At 37.9% G+C, this 24,320-nt stretch overlaps 2 protein-coding genes across 2 annotated transcripts in view; one reads left to right on the forward strand and one right to left on the reverse strand.

Annotated features, from left to right (window-relative positions):
* Nucleotides 1-9,176, forward strand: part of LOC143400735 (HLA class II histocompatibility antigen, DRB1 beta chain-like) — a 30,373-nt gene extending 21,197 nt beyond the window's left edge. Inside the window, exons 2-5 of the mRNA XM_076857738.1 lie at nucleotides 1,926-2,189; nucleotides 4,031-4,312; nucleotides 8,242-8,352; nucleotides 9,108-9,176. Of these exons, the coding sequence (XP_076713853.1) occupies nucleotides 1,926-2,189; nucleotides 4,031-4,312; nucleotides 8,242-8,348 (653 nt within the window). The 3' untranslated portion in view covers nucleotides 8,349-8,352; nucleotides 9,108-9,176. The remainder of the gene's footprint in view (nucleotides 1-1,925; nucleotides 2,190-4,030; nucleotides 4,313-8,241; nucleotides 8,353-9,107) is intronic.
* Nucleotides 9,177-19,284: 10,108 nt separating this feature from the next.
* On the reverse strand, nucleotides 19,285-24,006 carry LOC143400736 (mamu class II histocompatibility antigen, DR alpha chain). The gene is made up of 5 exons (XM_076857739.1): nucleotides 23,879-24,006; nucleotides 21,486-21,731; nucleotides 20,743-21,024; nucleotides 20,304-20,469; nucleotides 19,285-19,633 (listed from the first exon to the last, which is right to left on the reverse strand). Exons 1-4 carry the CDS (start codon nucleotides 23,940-23,942, stop codon nucleotides 20,315-20,317), a joined length of 747 nt encoding a protein of 248 aa, XP_076713854.1. The 5' UTR covers nucleotides 23,943-24,006; the 3' UTR covers nucleotides 19,285-19,633; nucleotides 20,304-20,314.
* Between the last annotated feature and the right edge of the window lie 314 nt (nucleotides 24,007-24,320).

A 24,320-nucleotide genomic window follows, 5' to 3' on the forward strand; every position in this document is an offset into this window, starting at 1 on the left:
CTTGCTTTGTGATGTCTTGGGTCAGTAGACTGATTGACATCTTGGCAAGTCACATCCATCTCAGGTACTGTGGGAGAGAAAAGGCACATTTACTGTGCACAGCCCAATCAGTGCAATGCCAGACCAGTCCCCTCATATTGCTCAAATGCCCATAGCTCACACACACAGCTCAAGGATGGCAAGATACACACAAGTTCAAAGCTAGCATCAGCAAAAGGGGATGCTAAGCAACTCAGTGAGACCCTGTGTCTAAATAAAGTACAAAACAGTGCTGGGGATGTGGCTCAGTGTCGAGTGCCCTTGAGTTCAATCCCGGGTAAAACTGCACCCCCCACCCCCTGCCAAAAAATATAAATAGTGTTAAGGTAGAAAACATTAGTTTACATTGTGCTATGTCTAAGAATTCTGTTTATGTGACACTTAAACATTCCTTTTCCAATTCAGTTCTTTGTGGTTTGTTTTAGCTTGTTTCATTACAAAGCAAATGAACAAAAGCTTCACAGTTGCATCAATTCACCACTTTCTTCCTGAATCCATTTGGTCAATACAAGTTCAAGATCTTTATTTTTTTCATTTTTTCTTTATACAATGTTTTTCAATATTTCATCAGTTCTTTGTCCTCCTGATCTCTGTTAACTTTCAGTAACTCTCTTTTATAAGGCTTAAATACTGATGACTGCTACAAATATTTTTCAGTAAAATTCATCAAAATTAACCAGTTAACCCATATTCTGTACTATAAATGATAACAGATTATTGCATTCATTTGTCTTACTTTTAACTACAGTTTTAAAATGTTTTCTGAGTTAATTAAATATAAAAAATCCCCCCAAATTATATATACATTTGTATGTATATATATACATACATACATACATACATACATACTACATTTGTACAATACATGTGTGTTTCTATGTATTGAAACTACAGAAGTACATGTGACTGATTGACTCTTAAAGCTCTGAGACACATCTTTACCTTTACTTCATCAGGTCAGATTTGACAAGTGAATTTTGCATCACATTTTTAAAAAAAATCTTGTTTTCTGAGATCCCTGCATTTGGAAATTCAGAAAAGAGATTGTGGATCTGTATTAGAGTCTGATTTTAGTCTCCTTAAGCCTCTTCAGAGATTTGCCTTTGCTCAGCATAAATCCCAAATCCTGACATCCACTATAGGCTCTTAAGTGTGCAGTTCCCCATGATTTCTCCAGTCTGTCTTCTACCTTCCTGGTCTCCCTCTATGTGCTTCGGTGCCTTGTGTCTTCCAGTTTCCTGAAGCTCATCTGTTCTTTCAAGCTTTCTCACATGATTATTACCTTTACCTGACAGGTACTTTCCCTTTTCCCCAGAACATACACATATGCCACATTCTTCATCTGGTTCAAATCACATCTATTTTTTTTTACTTGAAAAGAATTTCTTTTCCAGAACCCTATTGTCATCTAGATCTTTTTGCTAATCTCTGATAAAAGAAATTTATACTTTTCTTCTGACATTTCTAATATCTGAATAGCTGCTGCTGAATTAAGCTCCAGGGGTGGAGGGGCTTGGTCTGTTTTTCTGTCTTTGGAGTCTGGGTTTATAAAATGTCAGAGATGGTATTTCATAAACAGAGGGTAAAAAGCTATGGGCATGAGAGATGGGAACAGAGTGTCTTTAGGTGGATGCCCAGCACTAAGGAGAGGCATTATAGATGGCATGGAATTAGAGGTATGACCCCACCACTTCTGGTTCTCTGTCTCAGATGGAAGATGAACCCCTGGGTGCTGATACTTGGGGGTTGGGGACAGGTGCGAGTCAATTAGGGGTGTCCTGGTGCCCTCAACCATCTTCCTCCCCACCCAGCCACATTGCTTTTGCCTTTACTGTCAGTGTCCTCCCAGCAAGTCCACTTAAGACTGATTTTTCCTATCCTCACAGCACGATTCCTGCAGCAGATGAAAGCTGAGTGTCATTTTTTCAATGGGACAGAGCGGGTGTGGCATGTGACCAGATACATCTTTAACCAGGAGGAAGTCCTGCGCTTTGACAGTGATGTGGGGGAATTCCGGGCAGTTAGCGAGCTGGGGCAGCCCATAGCTGAGTACTTGAACGGCCAGAAGGACATCTTGGACAATTACCGCGCCGCTGTGGACAGGTGCAGGAACAACTACGCACTTGTTAGCCTATTGTCAAAGCGGAGAGGTGAGTAATGGGCTGGATCCACCAGACAGGTGGAGGAGGGGTGTGTGGGTCTGAGACCTCCGAAGCACCTCTGGTCTTTCTGAGGTTTCCATTAGGTCAAAACTTCCTATTTTTGACTTGTTTGTTTATTAGCAAAGACATTTTTACATAATTGAAATGATTATGAAATAGGTTTTCAGGTTATAATTTGGTTCCTTAACATATTGATGTTAACTATTTTTATGTAATGCTAATAGCACTTAAGTAGTGACAGTTTTCTTTGTACAATAGAGCAATTTACCTCTCATTCTCCTCTATTAGATTTTTTCCATATTGCCAAATACTTAGTTTAAAATGTGTACCTTCATATTTTTAATTTCAATTTTTTTATTTCTAAATTCTTGGACATTTTTCACATTTATTGGCCAATTGTTATCTGCTCTGATAATTATCTAATATTTATTACCTCTGGGGTCCTATTGTTTTTCTCAGTGTTTGATGGGGTCTGTATGCAAGAAGATTATCAACACTTCATTGATATTTGCTTTAGCATTTGCTTCAATTTCTGGCTTTATATTTTGATTCTTTTTATTGTTTTCTATGCTAATAATTTAGACATTTTTATTTAATGATTTTTTATGCAACAATGTTATTATTAGCCAATTATTCTTAAGTCTATCATTTTGTAGTATTGAGAAATATTTCCACAAGATTTCTTCTTTTATAAAAATGCATGATTGAGATTGGTTATGTCAGGGATTATCTCAGGCACTTAACACATGTCAATGTCTAGGCCCCAAGCATCAGCTAGAAAGAGAGATTATAAATAATCTAATCCCATGCCATCTATACTGCCTCTCCTTGGTGCTGGGCATCTACCCAAAAGACACTCTGTTCCCACATATAATAAAATAATAACAATTCTAATAGTAGGTGTGCTTGATTTGCAAAAGAGAGAAGTTCATCCTCAGAGTGTCAATATATCAATTTTAAAAGAAATGACTTTCCCTGATGTTTTCCCTCTCCTTGGGACTCAAGAGAATCACTTTTGTCTGTTCCTGCTTCTCAGGGTGGAGCCCTCTCTGAGGCATTTTAAGATGTGAGTCCATCAAGGTAGCATGGATAGGCTCCATCCAAATACCTTTGTCATATTTTTTCAAAGTAAACAAGGATAATAAACACCTAACATATTGAAGGTATTTTACATATTTTAGATACATTAATGCTTAAAGTGTCAATATCCTCTTTTAAGGGGAGAACTGAGGCACAAGGAAATGTACCAAAAAAAAAAAATCAACCAGTAAGAGGCAAAATCCAACCCAGGTGTGGTGGTATACGCTTGTAATCCCAGAAGCTCGGGAGGCTGAGGCAGGAGGATTGTGAGCTCAAAGCCAGCCTTAGCAGTTTAGTAAAGACCTGAGCTACTTAGTGAGACCCTGTCTCTAAATAAAATATAAAAGGATAAAAGGGGGTGGGGGTCTGGGGATGTGGCTCAGTGGTTAAGTGTCCCTGGGTTCCATCCCTGATACAAAAAAAAAAAAAGACAAAATCTGGATTTAAACCCAAGCAGTTCAGAAATCACACTTTTAATTAATTCCCTATATATCTGGTAAACATTTAATTCAATAATGAATATTTTTTCAAGCTATGACAAAACTATGCATATTTTCCCCAAATCTCTCAAACTAATGGGCTCTTGCTATAAGGATTAAATTCAAGGCACATGACACTGTTAGGCCCATGGCCAGCTCTGATTAGACCTGTCATACTTGAGCCTGGAGTTGAAGGGAGACAGAAAGGCAGCCAACCAAGGAGAATGACTCTGCCTTCCTGACATATTCTCTCCACATTTTCTCCCTCAGTTAAGCCGAAGGTGACTGTGTATCCCACAAAGACACTGCCCTTACAGCACCACAATCTCCTGGTCTGCGCAGTGAGTGGCTTCTATCCAGGCCACATTGAAGTCAGGTGGTTCCGGAATGGCCAGGAGGAGCAGGCTGGGGTCGTGTCCACAGGCCTGATCCAGAATGGAGACTGGACCTTCCAGATGCTGGTGATGCTGGAAACAGTCCCTCAGAGTGGAGAGGTCTACACCTGCCAGGTGGAGCACCCAAGCCTGATGAACCCTGTCACAGTGGAATGGAGTGAGTGAGAAACTTCCTGAACTTATAAATCCTCACCCACCAGGAATGAGACTTGGCTAACCTCTGAGTATAAGGTTTCTCTTCTCCCTATACCATAATTTCATTTGCTGCATGTTCTCCTTTCCGGTAACATAGGTCATGGGGAGTAGTCCTGTGATAGTTTCTACAAACACATATATGCCCTAGGGAAACAATTATGCCCAGTAGTTCAAAGAGATGCTGTAAGTATTTGGAACCTTTCCACAATATCATAGGTCATTGTCACTATGTGGATTCAGCTTGACATGACCACAGCCATCTTGAATGGTACCACCATGATAGCCCCAGAGTAATCCTAGTTGGTTTTTCCTGCATAATTTTCTAGCAAACTATAAATAGACAAACCATTAGAGTGGTAGGTGCAGGTTTACAACCAGACACTGGAACCAGAAATATGCCCTTTCTCTTTGATATAAACTGAAGATAAACCAGGTGCATTCCAGCTTCAATGAAATTACTTTCACCCTGAGCATTATGGACACCCTCCTTCTGATACAAATCATAAGATCTACTTGACACTGCTTCTGCTAAGAGATTGTGCTCTGTGAAATTCTAGTCTGTCTCCTTTTCCTTCTATCTCTTGGCACCATGGGGCCAGTTATCTTACCTAGACCATGTTGTTCATTTATCATCTAGTTCAATGCTCGGACCCACGATATTGAAGGAAGCCACAAGGACTTAGATGTTCCCCAGTCGTAAGCATTTGAAAAAAAGCAAGGATTTGGTAGACCAGGTGCATGCTCTGTATTATCATGCCAATACAGTTAGATGTCACAGTATGGAAGATGGCATAAGTTGGGCCCTCTGGTCAACAAAGACAAAAGGTACCTCTAGGTTTTTGGTCACAGTTCTAGAAGGGAGCTGAAACTAGACACACTCCTGTAGAATAGAGTTTCTACAATGCTCTATTGTTGGGAGCTGCCACTAGGAACTGAGCGCCCCATGGGCCGCATGTGTGTGAACTATGAGCACTGAGTGCACGAAGTGGACTGAACAGATGTTGCCCCTCTGTTTGGGCAGGCGATGTATGTGTCCTTTTCTCTCGTTCTGTCTATGATCCCCACACAGCACGAGATGGGCATGGCTTTCCTAGATGTCAGTCAATCTGTTGACAGTAAGATATCACTAAGCTAGACTCAGCCCCTGAAACCTGACCCCTTTGTCCTTTTGGGGATAGAATGTTCCATGGAACCTCCTCTTTTGTGTCCCCTATATAAGAATAAAGAATTAAAGTGGCTTTCTCTCTCTTTTTCCATGGACCTCAAAGATTGGAGAGCTGTCTCAGATTTTGAAAAGTTACTTTTGTGTGTTTGCATGCTTTCTTTGCCATTTTAAGTTATTGGAATAGTCAGATTTTTGAACCCAGTATAAATCGCTAACTAGGATACATGGCGATACCCTATTATAGTTGGAGTCACTGATCAAGACTTTACTGGTTGGGCTGGGACTGTGGCTCAGTAATAGAGCACTTGTCTAGCATGTGTGGAACATTGGGTTTGATCCTGAGCACCACATAAAAATAAATAGACAAAATAAAGGTATTGTATTCATCTACAACTAAAAAAATATTTAAAATTTAAAAAAGACTTTAATTGGTCACAATGAACTGGTCCACCAAAAAAAAAAAAAAAAAAAAAGGTAGGCAGATGGCCTATTTCATCTCTAGAAGGTAGCTGAGACTATTTCACCAGCCTCAATCCACTATAATGCAGGCCCTTACTTTAAAAAAGTGGCATGCATATTTATAACAATGTTGTGTCCTTTTCAACAACTTATAGTGGAAAATGTTGGGCCCCTTTACCTATGAAATTGCTTCATCACCTGCCTTTTAGAAAACAAGGTGACAGAAGCAGATGGGCAGCACAGTGCCTATGGTCTCATAAGTACAAGAGGGAGTGACCCTCATATCTGAAAATTATTGGTATACTTGGAGCAGCCAATGGATAACATGAGTACAAAAGGTACCTATAGGTTTTTGGTCATAGGTAACTATCCCTTTTGATCTTGGACTCTAGACCTCCACAGGTCATGGCTTATGCCCTTAGTTGGCTAAAGGAAATACCTCAGGCTGCTCCCAGTCTGACATGCCATCTCACTGTTAGTTTCAGGAATCACTTACAGACCCCATCCAGTTAGCCAACATGTGCCCTCTGCTCCACTACACCAGCCATCAGCTGCCACTGCTGTGTTATCTAAGAGAGATGATGCCAACGGTATTGTCTTGTCGGATGACACATATTTAGCTTTATAAGCCCCTATTAAGCATCTATTTTTCCATCCATAGCTGAAATTGCAGTCTTTTTCTGTTTTCCCTGGAAGCTATGCAGTTATCAAGACAAAACATTGTGTGTACATCTCTCGTATCACATACCTCATGTAATACATTGTTCAATCCCAGGGCTGCAAAGGCCCCTCACATACTGTTTACCAATTCCAGGGAAAGAAATTTGGAGAACTCATCAGAGAGGTTTTGGACATTTTATTAATTACTCATTCCTTGGAGATGTGGATCTAGGATTCAATGGAGAGACATGCCATGCCTACAAGCAGAGGAATATATACATGACAGGTTGCATGCCACTCACAGAAGGATTTTTTCAGATGTTTTATGAGTACAATTCTTTTCAACCAGGATCACTCTATTTAGATTTTTCTCCTACAGATTGGAGATAAAGGAAGTGGCCAGTTCCCCCACCCCCCACCTCCGCTTTCCATTTTTCTCATTATCACATTCTTTTAGAGTCCTTATCTAACTGCAAGCTTTCCTAAGCACTGATTAGCACTTAACCCAACACATACCAAACAATTTTATTCTCTCCCTTTTATAGAAGACATATTAAATTGTTGGTTTGGTTTCAGGGACTCCTGGTGAAAAAAAAATGAGTGTCATTATTATTTGCATAATCCTCCCCCCAAATGCTTCTGTTATTGCTGTGGACTCTTCTTATAAGTCAGACAAGTGGTTTCAAAGTGTGCTGACTACACAAAATTAAACCCCTCACAGATTAGGATATGTCTCAAAAAGAGAGTGTGTGAGAGATTGTAAGAGCTGGTTATAAGAGGCGGAAGTGTAGAGTTAGCTTGGCATGACTGCAGCCATCTTGAGTAAACTGTCATGATCACCCAAAGTAGCACTAGATGGCTTTTCCTGCTTCATTTCCCAGCAAACAATGAATAAATAACAACTGCTAGAGTGGTATACGGAGCTTTATAACTGGTCCCTGTTGATGAGAATGTTCCTAATATTACCTTAAAACAAACCAGGTATTCTGGCTTGAATGAAGTCACTTTTGTCTTAACTTGGATATATGCCCCTCCTTCTTCCTCAAATTGTGGGATCCACTTGGTCTTGCTGCTGCCAAGGACCACACTTTCATCATTATGCCTCACAATAAATTGCACTCTGTGAGATCCTATTGTTTCTTTGATCTCATGGCACCTTGGATTTCATTTTCATACAATGGGCCCAGGTTGTTTCAAAACAGTCACTTTCTTATCCTGACTCCAGACCCTGACTCAGGACTGGGTTCATGTTTCTGGTGCCCCTGGTTTGGGTTGTTCATTGAGATCTTAGAAGTGAAGAAATGCAGGTGCCTTGCTGACATCCAGAAGAACCAATATCAGGTTTTCCTTTCATTATCTCTGTCAACCTAGACCAGCTATGTAACCTCCATGGGTCCCAGACTCTTCCTACATCAGGCAATATTTCAAGGTGATGACATTTTAATGAATTCAGTGCATGAATCTTTTAGCTGTTCAATGTGATTTTTAAATCTGTATTTCCAAGAATGTAGTCAAGCCTTCTTCCTCCAGTCTCAAAGCTCTGTCTCTCATGGTCTCTGAGAGATACATTAGGGGCAAAAATCACTAAACCTGGCTTTTTCTCTCAGGGCCACAGTCTGAGTCTGCATTGAACAAGATGCTGAGTGGAGTTGGGATCTTTGCTCTGGGTCTGCTCTTCCTTGGGGTGGGGATGTTCATCTACTACAGGAATTAGGAAGGTAAGGAACCAGTTTGTAGCTGAGACTTTCTATAGACTTTTCTGGGGTAAGAAATAGGGCTTTGCTGAGGTTAGTCCTCAGGATACCTTGTATAAAGTTTTTTCTTTCCCCAGGTGACTTCAAATCTCCTAGAAAACTGTAAATCAACAGTCTATAGTAACTATATCAAAACCTAAGGGGTTGTGGCTTATAGAGATAAAAGAAAGTTTAACAACTAGAGATACTGGGTCAACAACCTGGGGAAAATGAAGGAAGAGTTGCTAAATATTCTATTTGTGTGACAAGAGTTTCCTAGTCACACGCTCTCAGTTTGTTCTCCACCCTCTGCCCTGGCTGATTTGGGTTGTGGTGTTGAGAAATCTCAGATGGCATATCTAAGACTCAGGATATTGAGGCTGGGGGAAGATTTGCCTCCATATCTTTAAGTATCTATCTTCCTAGGATGCCAAAAAATTCCGCCAACAGGTAATGTCCTTTAATCCTCTCTTAGAGACAGATTTGTTTTCCCTACAACAGAAGGTAGAGGTGACCAGACCTGAGATGGAAATAAGGGGAAAGGCTTTGAGTTCAAATTTCTGATCAGGCAGTATGCACTAAATCTTCTTTCCACATAATAAAAGGTCTATACAAGTAGCATTGGATTAGGAGACTTGAGAATTTTTTTTTCTCTTTGTACTACAATGCTATCATGAGAGGGGAAAGGAAGCCATTCGCAAAACCAGGACTGAAATACCACTGTCCTCTGCCTTCTGCAGGATTCCTGAGCTGAATAGAAGGTGACAACACTGAGGGAACCTCTCCAAGTCATAAAAAGGCTTCCTGCTTGGCTCTCCTTCTTCCACATAGACAGGGCATTCTCAGGACTTGGCTCTCTGTAGTTCAGTGATCCCCGTAGAACATGTCCTTCTTGCTGCTTCCTGAGCCCCTGCCCCTGACCTGGAAGCTCCAGTACAGCCCCAGGGGGACCTTCTCTCCATTTTCTTCTGGACCCTGAATATTCAACTCTGACTGCCTCCAGAGGGTCTGAACTCACTTTGTGCCACATTATTTTATTCCATTTTCCTCAAATAAACATGGAGTGAAAAATCATCTGCTTCAGAGTTTTAAGGAAAAGAAAGAAAAGAGAAATGAAGGACTGCATCACAATATAACAATTCCTTTCATTTTCATGTAAGTGCATGAGATATTCCACTTGTTAAATAGGTGGAGTTATCCTTTCCCTGCATACAGATATATCAAACAGGATGCACTACACCATGGGGCAAATGATTTTTACTTGTCAATTTAAAAATTGGTTCAGAATTTTAAAAGACAATGCCAAAAAGCACAGACTATAACAAATAAAGCAAACTTGATGAAAAGTACTTAATAGAAAACAAGCTAGAAAAATAAATCAAAACTTTTTGGGGGTGACAGTGCTTGCCTAAAACATTGTGTAACTTGCAAATCAATCTATGGATCAAAATTAACAGACTCTATTAATATACTATTATGAAGCAGTTTCTGGGAAAGGCACTTAAATTGGATGAGAAGGTAGAGGGTTCTGCTCTTGTGTTCCATCTGAAGAGTCATTTTCCAATATAAGTCAAATCCAAGAGCAAATAATCAGTTCCGAATTTTATCTCAAAGTAATAACCATTTGGAAACAATTTCTCCATTGTTAGATATCACTTTTATTTTATTTTTATGTCTATTAAAATTTATATATTTATAAAAAATTATATTTTAAGTCACATTATGAATTATTTGTATAAAGCAGATTCGCCTATAGGAATTTGATGAGTAGATATTGGTTGATATCTGTTCTCTTAGATCCCAGGGTTGTAACCTTACTCTGGTTTTGTTCCCACCAATGAACAAATGACTTGTCTCATTGTATTTTAGATCCACAGTGTGAAATTAATTGAAAGGTAGAACTAAAATCTATGGCTCTCTTATTTCAGTGAAGGTATTTTCTGGTAAGAATAGCAGGAAATCCAATCTAATTAGTTTTGTTTTTCCATAACTTGCTGTGATACACAGCAGGGGGATCCAAGGTGGGACATCTCCAGGGCTGCTTGAGTCAATGGGCCAGTGGCCTCTCCAACGATCTTCATCATTCACAACATGCTGAGATGGTAGGGCACCTCCTGCACCTTTAGCTTCCATGTTCTCTCACAACAACTTCTAAAGGCAGGAAAAAGAAAATTCTTCTTGTGGGCTTTTGTAAGGCCTAAGTAAACAACTTCCAGAGTTCCCAGAGGACCACAGATTACAGTCATGGGCTCAGTACACTATGATTCAACTTTTGTGGAGTGGACCTGTTGCATGTGGGAAGAAAAGGAGCAAAATCTTGCCTGTGTTGAAGGAAAGAAATGATGGAGGGGTAGGAGAGAATGATTTGGGGTAGGGAAAGGTAGTTCCAGACACCATTAGGTTGTTAATGTTTTAAGTTAATTCCTCATGAAGGCCTATAGATTCTTAATAAGCATCATCGATTCAAGGTTTTGAGTATTTAAAAAAATATTAAATGTTAAATTCCTCCCTTTAAACTAATTACAAGAAAACAAAAAGCAAAAAGATTGCCTTTTTTAACTTAATACTCTGAAATTTGGGGGGTTTTTTGAGGAAGTTATATTCTCAAGGTTTATGTTTAAAAGGAGGCATAATAAGGAATGAAAAGCTATTGGATGTTAATACATTTCATACACCTATTTTAACAGATACGTTTTTGTTCCTGAGACCAGAATCAAAACCCTGATCATGTATTAAGATACATGGGTGGTTTCAATTTGTTAACAAAATGTATTAAAAACACATTCATTTCAAGAAAATCGATCTGTGATGAATAAAACTTGAAAATATAAAGTATAAAATTAATAGTGCATTTGTTAATATTTCTATTACTATCATCACCATTATTATAATTACATTTAAGAACAAAGAGGCTTTGTAAACCTTATACTTTGCTGGAGTGTTAATGTTGCAACTACTTTGGAAAATAGTCACTTTCTTAAAGAGTTAAATACATATTTGTCATATGACCCAGCAACTTTATTCCTTGAAATCTACCTAAGCAAAATCAAAATGTGTCTTCACCAAGTTTTGTGTATACATGTTCAGAGCAGTATTAGCCACAATAGCCCCATGCGGGAAACAACCCAAATATTCATCAACCAGTAAATGGATAAACAAAGTACACTGCACCCACAATGCAATACCATACAACAATGAAAGGAAACAAAATGATGATATATGCAACAAAACTGATGGATTTTAAAAGCATTGTACTAACTGGAAGAAACAACACAAGAGTATATGTTTCCATTCACATGATATAGAAAAGACAAATATGATCAGTGGGTATAGGCTTAGAATGGGGGATAGGGATTATGAATAAACAGGAAAACTTTTGTAGAGATAGAAACATTCTAAGACTGAGTTGTGATAGTTGCACAAATTATTGATTTACTAGAATCATTTAATTTTGCCTGTACAATGAGTAGATTTTGTGATGTGTAAATTTTATCTACTAACACTTTTAAGATATTTGTAAAGTGAATCTTCTTAAGCAAAACAGAAAACCCAGAAGATAAAAAGGAAATATTTTGAATAAAATTAAAATAGAATTAGAAATTCCTTTGAATTGAAAAATAACTATTTAGAGGAGTGTGAATGGGCAGCAGCTGGATAGTATCTACTAGCTTTTAAAATGCAAATGTTAAGTGATTGAAAACAACAAAAATCCATTTCTTGTAATCTGTCTAAAAGAATGAATGCTACATGAGCCCAAGCATACTTTAAATTGGCTATTTATTCTACTAGGACTGAAAAAAATAAAAACATCTTACAAATTCTGAAAGAAAAAATGACATATTTGTCATGCTTATAAAAATTCTATATATAAAAAATTACAAAGTATGTGAGGTGACAATATACTACAAGATGACATTTGGATATTATGCATGGCAAATACGAGCATAAATTGACATGCCCAACTGGGTGGTTTGGATAATTCAGTTTTTTTACCCTAGGAGTTTACAGTGTAGATAAATTATCATATTTTTAGCCAAGATGGCAGATAAAAGATGTAAGAAGAAAAAAAAATCTGAATTTTTAGATAGATGACAGATAAATTATGGTATAGTCATTTTGGGGGATAATTCATGGGCTTTAAATGAATGAACTATGACTATAGTTTGTAACAAGGATTAGAACAAAAAAAATTACAAACTATAGTTCCAGTTAGCACATGGAACAAGGTAAAGGCCATCTTTGTCACTGTAACAACAACATGTAAACTAAACTAAAATAATCAACTTGAAAAATGTTATTTTTAAGTACTTCAAAGAGCTATAGATGAAAAGAGTTTTTAAAAACTAGAGAGAGAAGTTCTGCTTAACAGAGCTGAGGACAAGTGTCCACTCTGATCCTTTGGGTCATCTCTAAATCTTAACATGTGTGGGAAATGGGATCTACCACAGAAGGGGAGACTGTGACAGGGCAGAGAAAACAGAAAACTCTTAAATGTCCCAGGGGGTTTGAGTGATAGATTGAAATCTACAGAGTTTTCCAAATATAACATGTGTCTACTTTTTCCTGCTAGTGGAGTCCCTTTTCATAACATTTGCTGAGTTCATGGTGGGGGTGTAGGAACTTGGGAGGTAGACAGAAGGCAGAAAAACATCTTTATAGTTTTGTACAAACAAAAAATCACTAAGAAAGTCAAGATATGAATGATACTTTTAAGCATCTTGTCCTAGTTGGTATTTATAATTGATTTTATGTATATATGAGTACACATATACACACACATATATACACACACTGTTGACATCTAATAAATACAAAATATATATATTCCTTAACGTTGCAATAATAATATATTTAATATAGAATTCTCTACTGTGGCCACAAAACTAGTCTCAATAACTTTAAACAATTAAAATGATACAGTGTATATTCTCTGACCACAATTTTATCAAATTACAAATTAATAAGACTGATAAAATTGCCAGTATCTTTGGAAATGACGCAATATACTTCTAAACAATATATGTATTGACCCAGAACAACTCAGGAGAGAAATTAGAAAATATTTTAAAATAGAGGTGTATTAAAATGGATTTTCAAACAAATTTATTTTTTTAGTTATACATGGACACAATATCTTTATTTTGTTTATTTATTTTTATGTGGTGCTGAGGATCAAACCCAGTGCCTCACATGTGCAAGGCAAGCATTCTGCCACTGAGCCAAAACCCCAGCCCAGATTTTCAAAATTTTTGATGTGCAAGTAAAACAGTTGTTAGAAACTTAAGGGTTTAAATCTTATATTATAAAATTATAAATTTATTAATATCAGACATCACAATTTTTAACAAAAATCTAGGAAAACCAAATAAATTTAACTTAAAAATCCAAAAGAGGAAAAAGAAAATTAACAAATTGAAAATGGATGTATATCAGAGAAATGAATAGAATCAGAAGGTTTTTTTTTTTTTGATAAACAACCTTCAAAACCAATAAGGAAGAAAAACAAAAAAATCTGAAAAATGAATTGTAACCATCTGAATGAAATAGATGACATCTCTACAGCTCCTACAGATATTAAAAAGACAGTAAAGGATGCCAAAAGAATTTTTTGCCTTTAGATTTAACATCTTCAATGAAAATCTGAAAAACACAATATTTCACTGCCTGCTTCTGTGTAAAAATATATTCTTCGAAATATTGTCTTTGAAAAAACAGTATTACACTATCTACTTCTTAATTTTTTTTTAAACCTAGTGGTTTAAAAACTACAGCCACATAATAATTTCTCATAGTTCTGGGAATTGACCAAGTTCAGCTGGGGGGCTCTCACTGGGGTCTCCCATGTGGTTGCAATCAGAGGGAAGCCGGCTCAGGTCCTTAACAGGCTCAACTTGGATACTGGGACACCCTCTGCTTATAGTTCCAGGGCCTCAAATGTGGCTTATGTGGTCCCCCAAGAATGAAGACAGGGCTCTTAGGCTAAGGGCACAGCATCCCAAAAATATGTTTTTCAAGAGAGGAAAGTAACAGCTGTAAGATTTCTTTAGACCCAACCTCAGAGTTGTGGGGTGGGGGACAGGTGCATGGAATTAGTTCTGCATACATGGCATACATTAAGGGCTTCTGAGTGGCAGGCCACTCCCATCATGCTAGGTGTGTGAGCGGCAGGCCGCTTACCCTGTAGGCACAGCCCTGGGTGTGAGGCCATGTGTTGCAGTCCTGACACTTGCTCCAGGGCCCGCTCCTCAATTGGTCACTACAAGGACAGTTGGCCAGAATTTGTACTGGTGACTGCCTGTAATCTGCTTGCTCTGGCCAGGTCCTCGATTGGTCACTGCAAGGATAGTTAGCAAGAAAGTGTATTAGTGGCTGCCTATAATCTGTCTAGCTACTGCCTGAGTATATATACATGGTAACTGCACAATAAAATCAGACCTGCTTTCTGCTTGGTCTCCAGAGGTCTTGATTAGCAACTCTGTAGCCACACTCTCCTCTACTCTGTTCTGTGAACCTCCTCGCTGGATGAGAGAGAGCCCATGCATTGTCCCACATGCTATTTGTCAACAGAATCAGCCCAGATTGAAGGGGATGAGATATAGAACAACAATGCTCTTTTGAGATGAGTAACAGATAATGTGAACCCTTCTGTAACCTACCCCAAATAATTTTTTAAAACTCACTAAAAAAGAGAGAGAGAAATTGTGCAGTAAATAAATTTAATTTTCTCAAATCATCTTCCAAAAGCAATTAAAGGCCCACTTTACTTCAGTGTTAAATTCCACTAAATAACTTCAATTCTTCTGGAATTGTTTGTTACTGGTGATCTGAGTGTCATCATAAACTTTATTAAGGGTTCAAACAACCTAGCAGTGTTTATTAAAAGACTGTTTTCTGTCATGCTACCATAGAAAGATGTTTTAGGGTGGGTCTGTTTCTAAATTTCTATTCTATTCTGTTGTCTTATTTTTCTGCTCTTGACAAAACACTATGCTAACTAATAATCATATAGTAGGCCTTGATATATTATGTTTTTCCAGTTGTGTTATAATTTTCAAAAATTTCATTGGCTAACCTAAGAACTTAGCAAATGCATATGAATTTTAAATTCATCTTGATGATTCCTCCATACCTTAAAAAGAAAAAAAAAATGAAAGAAAAAGAAACAAAACAGCAAGCAAATAAAAAGCGTTGGCATGATTTTTAATGAGATTTTATTGAATACATCTGTAATTTGGAGAGAATTGACATTTAAAAAATATTTAGTGTTATACTCTCTAAACTGGGTATTTTTCTCAATTTGCTTATATCTATTATTTCTCCCAATGATGTTTATAATTTTCAATATAATTTTTTTCCAATATTTTGTAAGCCTTATTCATAGGTATTTGATAAGTTTGATACTGTTGTAAAAGTTATCATTTTCTTGATTTTGTTTTCTGTTTCTGGTAGAACACAATATAATTGGTTTTGGTTATGCTGACTTTATTAAATTTCCTTATTAGTCTGTGAACTTTTCTATTATGTTTGTTTTCTAAGTGTCTTCTCTTGTCAAGAGTAAATAATGGCAATTTTACCTTTTTTGTAATCCTTACACATTTTCTTAACTTTTATTGCCAGCTTTCATTGCCTAATACCTCTAGTACTCTAGACATCAAAGGGAGATTTTTAAAAATCTGCTCCTGGTTCTGATGTGTGCAATAGGATAGCTATCTTTTCTCACATTGAGGAAGTTTCTTTTTATTACAAGTTAGCTAATAGATTTTTTTTTTAAATTAAGACCACTTTCTAAGTTCTGGAGCAGTTTTTTACAAAGCTAAAAATACTCTCACACTATGATTCAGAAAATGTATTCCTAAGTGTTGACCCAAATTACTGGATAACTTATATCCACACAAAAACCTGTATGGATATTTACAGCAGCATTATTCATAATTGTCCCAAATGGGAAGCAACCATGATATCCTTCAATAAGTTAATAGATAAACCATAGTATATCCATATAGTGGAGTGTTAATTCAGCATTCAAGATATCAAGCTATGAAAAGACATGGAGGAAACTTAAGGGCCTCTTACTAAGTGAAAGAAGCTGGTCTGAAAAAAAAACTATATATATTTGCAATTATATAACATTATAGGATGGGTAAAACTATAGAGGCATTAAATATACCAGTATTTTCCAGGGGTTCATGAGCAGGAGAGGAGAGATTATTAGGTGGAACACAGAGCATTTGTTTAGGTCTGTAGAACTATGCTGTATGATATTGTAATGGCGAATATATGGCTTAATATATTTATCAGAACCCATAGAACTATGTGATACAGAGTGAACCCTAGTATAACTATGGACTTTAGCTAAGAATAAACGTCAGTATTATAACAAATATTATCAATATTATAACAAGTGTACCAAACTAATGCGATGTTAATTATAGAAGAAACTGGATCAGGTGATGGAGGGAAGAGGCTGTGGGGGAACTCTCTGTACTTTCTCTGCATTTTTTTGTAAAGTTAAAAATGTTCTAAAACTAAAATCTATTTCTTTTTACATGGGGGAATATGGATTTATTTTTTTCTTTTTTATTACATACCCATCCAAATTTTATTGTATTCTCTTTTGTAAATCTGTGTTTTTATAACAAAAAAATCATACATACGTAATAGAAACACTTGTGCCTAGCCTATCCTCAATATTCTCAAAATTATGCTTTAATTCTCTTGCCAGGGGTAGAGAAATTTAATAAATTTAATAGTAATTGTTGATTTGTGATTGTTTATCCCCAGCCTCCTCCTCTTGGATTTTTATCAGGCCATAGAAATTTTAAAGAAAACAGTGGAATTTTTGCAATAATTGGCATCATTAACCATGGTTTTTAATTACTTGCCTTATTTTTTTCCTTTAAGTCCTAAATGACTCAATGCAATAAAAACCAACATTCATGTTTTCATGAGGAATTTGAGGCAAAGTTAAGTACGATACCAGTGAATACATAACTAGTAAATGATAAGCCAACATGAAACCCAACTCTACTTCACCTAGTTTCACAAATGACAATTCACTATGTTTTAAACCTTCTTTTCTTCATTGTAATGCCATATCCAGCCCCATCTCTCTCCACTCAGTTTTTCCACTCAAGGATACATATCTAGGGAGGAGACTTCCAAGAACGAGTCAGACTATTCTTCCAGTAATGAAACAGGTGTCTGAGACCATGGTCTATTAGAATGGGTAATGCACTAGATCACCAGCCAGCAAGAGAAAGAAAGAAAGAAAAAAAGAAGTCAATGAAAAACTGCATGTTTGCAAATTAGGCAGCATACTCAGAAGGACTTACAGGTCAAGGGAGAAATCCTACAGAAATTTTTTAAATACCTAGAACTCTCTGAGTGATTACAGAGTTTCCATGTCACAGATTACTGATGTAATACTTAGAAAGAAATTCAGATTCCTAAATAATGAGCGATAAATTGTAATGAATTACACTACGTCCAATTTATTCCAGGAAAACAAAGTCAGTTTAGAAACTCTATTAATTCAGTTCACTGTGATGACCCATTGAAATGAATTGCATAACCAAGTGATTTTCTTAAGAAATGCAAAAATAAAAATAATTCAATACATATCACTCCAGTCAGAATGGCAGCTATTATGAAGACAAACAACAATAAGTGTTGGTGAGGATGTGGGGGAAAAGGTACACTGCTGGTGGGACTGCAAATTGGTGCAGCGAATATGGAAAGCAGTATGGAGATTTCTTGGAAAATTGGGAATGGAACCACCATTTGACCCAGCTATTCCTCTTCTCAGTCTATACCAAAGGACTTAAAAACAGCACACTCCAGGGACACAGCCACATCAATGTTTATAGCAGCACAATTCACAATAGCTAAACTGCGGAACCAACCTAGATGCCTTCAACAGATGAATAGATGATAAAAAAAAATGTGGCATATATACACAATGGAATATTACTCAGCAATAAAGGAGAATAAAATCATGGCATTTGCAGGTAAACGGATGGAGTTAGAGAAGATAATGCTAAGTGAAATTACCCAATCCCAAAAAACCAAATGCCGAATGTTTTCTCTGATATAAGGAGGCTGATCCATAGTGGGATAGGGAGGGGGAGCATGGGAGAAATAGACAAACTCTAGATAAGGCATAGGGGTGGGAGGGGAAGGGGGTATGGCGCTAGAAATGATGGTGGAATATGATGGTCGTCGTTATCAAAGTACATGTATGAAGACACCTAATGGGAGTGAATATACTTTGTATACAAACAGAAATAGGAAAAACTGTGCTCTATATGTGTAATAAGAATTGTAATGCATTCCACTGTCATGTATAAATAAAAAATAATAATAATAAAATTAAAAATCATTCAATAAAAAAAAAGAATGGGTAATGCCAATCTTCAGTGCCCCATCTCATTCCTCATTGAGTCTGGAATGGTTGATGTTGATAAGCATGTGAATCCTGTAATGTCTGTGGATGCTCCTCTCATCTTATCCCCACTCTACTCCCTTCTGTCCCCCTCTGTCTGTTGAACTCATTATCATATGTGAAACCCCAAGGTTTGAGATTCACTACACTGAACATACATTATGTCAGTGACTTGGAGGCCCAAGAACCAAAACAGATTCTGAACCTGTTGTTCAATAGAGAACTCCCAGAAAACCAACCTGCTCTAGGTTTCCCAGAAGAGGACTAGGCCCAGCAACAGGGATGACCACAGATGCTTGAAATGAGACCAAGCCCTAGTGAGACTGGGCTTTTCTGATTAATTCTAAAGCCTATAAGATACACTCAACATTAAGACACTTCAGGATGGAAGAACTGAACATATTCCCTGGAACTTCCCTCTCCCCACAAAGAACTGGTTCAGACACTGAAAATTCCATTAGAATCATTCAAAATATTTTATTGTATGTTAAAAAAAACAGTTTGGAGAAACTCTAAGCAATAAGTACACAGGATGGTGTCTCCATGCAATGTTCAGAATGTTCCATTGCAGAGATAGAATCCTACGGGATTCATGCCAGAGGAATTGCATTGTGCCAACATAACGATGGGAAATAGAGGGAAGGGGCAGTAGACAAGGAAGCCCAGCAGGCCGTTAGAATACAGAGAGGTGGAGGAAAGCCACCACAGTCTTGAGATTTAGGGCTGAATATGGCTCTTTTCACAGAGGTGAGCACTGGTATCATCAGCTTTGGAAAGCTAGTAAAGCAGAAACTTCTTCACTGATCTTCTAAGAAGGGTCATCACCTAGAGGAGGACACAAATAGTTATTAAGGAGCTTAAGATGGGTAAATTTGAGCTCTTTCCTTTGGATTTCTTCATCTTCCCTATTTATCATTTGACTTTGGAAAAGTCCTTTGATATTCTTCTGGCCTCTAGTAGATATGACATTTCCAATGCCAGCTGTCAACACCACTTTGAGCATGAAGTACCAACCATGCTTCACCTTATTTTGGATGTTCTGATAGCACTTTTAAGACAGGAGGATCAAAAACAGGCATTGGCTTCTGAGACAGTTCCATTTCTTTCAGTGATTCTACCTAAGCCCAAGGGTGCCAGGCTTTGGAAAATGCTCCTGTACTGAAGCCCTGCCTTAGGAAAAATAATCCAGAAGGTTCCTAAATATTGAAGCTTACTCTCCTAAATACTAGGATGTTGTATTATCATGCAAAACAATGACCTGAGGTGCTGAAAATTATTTTTAAGACTGTGGGTATGACCTAGGAGCAAATTTATGAAAAGAGATGACAGGTCCTGAAGCTTTGGGATACTAGATGATGCCTATGTCTGGTTTGTACTAGCAAAGAGAAACCAAGAGATACAGCTTCTCCTGTCCTCCTTCCTAAGGTATCACTCATGATTTTCCCTGTTTTCCTCTTTCCCAAGTCTCCAAAGATGTCCTTCTGACCTGACCTACCTCCACTTGTCTCACAGGGGCCCTCGGCGTTCTCCTGTATGGCTTTTTTGCGTGCCCTTGATGATGAAGATGGTCCCCATGATGATGCCCACTAGACCCACAACCAGGCCCAGGGCACACACCACATTCTCTTTAGTTTTTGGTAGTGGAGTTTGCTCTTCAAACGCTGGGGCAAAATAAAACAGAGTAAATGGTAATGCATGTGGTAGGGAACAGCATTTAGGGTTAAATGTAGTCAATAGAATAGTTATGAATAGTTGAAAGAAGAGAAAGAATGAGGTGTTGGTGGAATTGCAGATTAAAAAGTTGAGGAAGTTGGGTAGTGGAAGAACACAAGGGTATGAAGAGTAGCAGATATTATGATACGCTCTGAGTTCTAAATGTCCAGGCGTAAGCATCACAGGGGGAAACTTAAAGAGGTCTGAAGGACATTCCATACCCCAATGTTTGAGAAGAGGTCTCTCCAAACCCAAGTGGTCCACCTCGCAGTCATAGAAGTCTTCATTGGAGGGCAAGAAAGGGAGATAGTGGAATTTGCGGAAAAGTTGGTCTTTCCTGGGTAGGAAGACTGTCTCTGATACTCCTGTGGTGACAGGCTGTCCATTTTTAAGCCATCTGACATTGACCACTGGAGGGGAGAACTTGTCGATGAAACAAATCAGGACATTGGGCTCTCCCAGTTCTACAGGGCCACTGGAGAGCACCGTCACTTCTGGAGGCACTGGGGGGACACAGAACAGAAATTAACCTTTATTCCTTAGGCTTGCTCCTCTCTCTCTCCCCCAATGGTACAAATTTATCTAGTGACTCTAAACCCAATCAGTTGAAATTATGCCCTGAGAAGTCTGGGCCACAATCTGAAGAAACCTGGCTCTGATGCTCTGGAGCCAACATTCAGGCATAAGATAAGATCTTCAAGGATATTATCCCTGCCTCCCCCAACATGGACAATGAGTTCATGAGTGGCCATGGATAATAGAGACAAGACTTGAGCACATCAAGAAAGGCACAAACTCAAAATTTTGGGGTCCATGGCAAGAGAATTTGGGGTTTGCTTATGGTTAGGGTAAGGCCTCTGGGAGGGAAAGTCACAATACGTGACAAATCACTTGAAGTATCTATGTTAAAGCTATGGATCCCTACACCCAAGAGCGCAGCAGAGAGAAGAGAAGGGAGTGGTACCATTGGAGTCCCAAGTGTTGTTGGAGCGCTTCATCATGATGTCTAGGTTGGCTTTGTCCACAGCTAGATTGGCCAATGCACCCTGAGCCTCAAAGCTGGCAAATTGTCCGAATTCTTTAAGCCTCCAGACCGTCTCCTTAATTTTCGAATCCACATGGAAAATCTCATCACCGTCAAAGTCAAACATAAACTCTCCTGATTCATCAGGGTGCAGATAAAATTCTGCCTGGATGATGGTATGGTCCTCTGAAATGCAGAAAAGAGAGTTAAGGAGGGAATCAGGATGGGGAGATGAAAAAGATATATGCATGTGAGCAGGAGGTAATGGAGACAGACTGAGGCAAATGAAATAGAGGAAGACAGAATGAGTGACAAGGTGAGAACAAGGTGACACACAGCCAAACTGAACAAAGCTGGAAGGGAAGAGATGAGGAGACACTGTTAGAGAGGTGGACTGAAGGAGATGACAGCTGAAAGTCCAGCCTTTTATGAAGCTATTAATTGACTCCACTTGACTAGCTGGGACATATTTTCTTTTCGGAAATACAGCAGCAGCTCCTAAGAGAGGAGGAGCTGCTATACTTTACCCAGGTATCAAATATTCTTGGGCCAGAATTCAAGAGCATCTCTTTCTCCCAACACTGTACTAAGAAATATTGTTTGAAGAGTTAAGTTCTGAACTACGAAATCAAACAAAATCTTGAATTTGTGGGTTGGGGAATATAGTTCAGTGGTAGGAGGGTTTGCCTAGCACATGCAAGGCCCTGGGTTCAAAACTCAGTACTGCAAAATAGGGGAAAAAGAAAACAAAAAACCCTGAAATATTGTTCAATTACTTACCTAGTGATCTTCAGCAGATTTTTCTATCAAATTATGTGGAATTATTCAATTACAGTTCTGCTGTGATTTTGATTCTACTGTGAGTTTTTTTTTAAGATTAAATGAGAGGAGCTTAAGTAATTTCTTGGAGTGTCTTCAAACCTCTAACAAGCATGCTTCACATTTTAAGGTCAGAAACTGCTCTGTATTTAAGGACCAGACCCATGGAAAACACAACTAGGGCCTGAGGCACCCATAAAATTAAGATTTAGATCTTGCACATTTGTACAGCACCTACCTCCCTGACTGCAAACCCACACCATGAATACCTCTTTGAGAAGGATAATGATCTGAATTGAACTTAGTAATCTGACCTTTATCTTAATGTTCCTTATATTGGAATGGTCATTATGGGGCATTATCATGATTGATATTAAGAATAACCAACACCAAGGGAATAAAAAGAAAAGCTATATTTGGAGAGTATGCAGCCTCCAAAATATGTGAAACTGAAAGGAAAGTGTTTCTGTATTCAGATTCAGAGAAAGGGAAATTTTAATGTTTGGCTGTATATTAATAAACCTAGGAATTTATTTAGCATTTGCTTCTATGCACCAACAACTATATTCTGACTACCATTTTCCAACCCAGAAGAAGTCTCTACTTTTCCAGGTAAGCATGACAATATAGGGCTCTTTCTGGGCAGTAGAAACCTACAATGCCATTATGTCTCTGGGATCTGGGTTATTCCTTTGCTCATTTCCATTCCAAGTGCAACCCTCCATAGGGCCACTCTGGGTGAAGAAGAATACTTTCCCACAACATATATTTACAATAACACAAATATTTGTTCTGGATATGGCAGAAAATAATATCAGACTCTCTGCTTGTTCATTTGTCTATGCTCTTGGAAATATTGCTAAGTAACAGTGACCACAGACAATGTAAGATGTACTATAGCACAGAAGGAGGTGGGGAGCTGTCACTATCCCAAGAAACAGTAAATTAAATGCAATATATATCAGCACATCTGTCCCCTTTCTTGGATAGATGTATTTTGGTGACTTTTCTTTTTAGTGATCTTCAGTACAATGCCTATGCTCAAAAATATGCTGACAGGATTTACCTGCCCAAAATTATGAGGTATTCAGCTAAGAACTGTGCTAATAATCTCTCATTTTTTTTCTCATTTAATTCTAACAAAATTATGTGATGTTTCCAATATTTGAATTTTACCAAGATTCCCCAAAGAAAAATTAAAGCCCAGAAATGTTAAATGTTAATGCCTGTCAGAAAAATATCTCCCTGCACCCTCTGTAAGTTTGGCTTTTATCATATTAGTGGTATTAATTAATGTGCAACTGTTTTGAATCCTACAAACTAAATTTGACTTACTTCAATTTATGATGAGGGAAGAGTTCAACCAAACTATATTTTATGCTTTGAGATTCAGACCCTCATATACCTGTAACACTTCTCTTTCACTCCAAAGATTCCCTTGCAAATACACACAGTTCATTTCTCCAAAGCTTCACTATCTGCTATCCTCAGTTCTGATTTTTCTTAGCACCTACCTTTGATAGCCCATGATTCCTGAGGGCTCATCAGGACAGCCATGAATAAAAATCCTAACACCATGATTCGTTTCTGGACATTTTCTTTTAGAGTGCTTTGATTGGGGGTCAATAGAGCTCACAAGTGAGACAGAAGGGTCAAGAATAAAATAACACAAGATTAAAATTCAAATTAGTTGAGCTTTAGCCAATCAGAAAAATATTTTGTGATGACACATCTGTTTCTAGGAGAAGACTCTTGTAAAGGGTCCAGGACAAGAGATAGTAGTTCATTAGGGGGGAATAAGACAGTTTTTAAATAAGCAACAAAAATATTCAAGTTTTTGAGAATGTTGGTCAATCGCCCACATACTCTTCCATCCTAATCCAAGTTTTGGAAAAGGGTTTTACCTGAAGAAAAGAATCAGTGGAAATAAGCTAAAAACTCTAGGCTGTGACAACA

This window comes from Callospermophilus lateralis, chromosome 6, assembly GCF_048772815.1.
Source record: "Callospermophilus lateralis isolate mCalLat2 chromosome 6, mCalLat2.hap1, whole genome shotgun sequence".
In the NCBI taxonomy this organism is placed as follows: Eukaryota; Metazoa; Chordata; class Mammalia; order Rodentia; family Sciuridae; genus Callospermophilus; species Callospermophilus lateralis.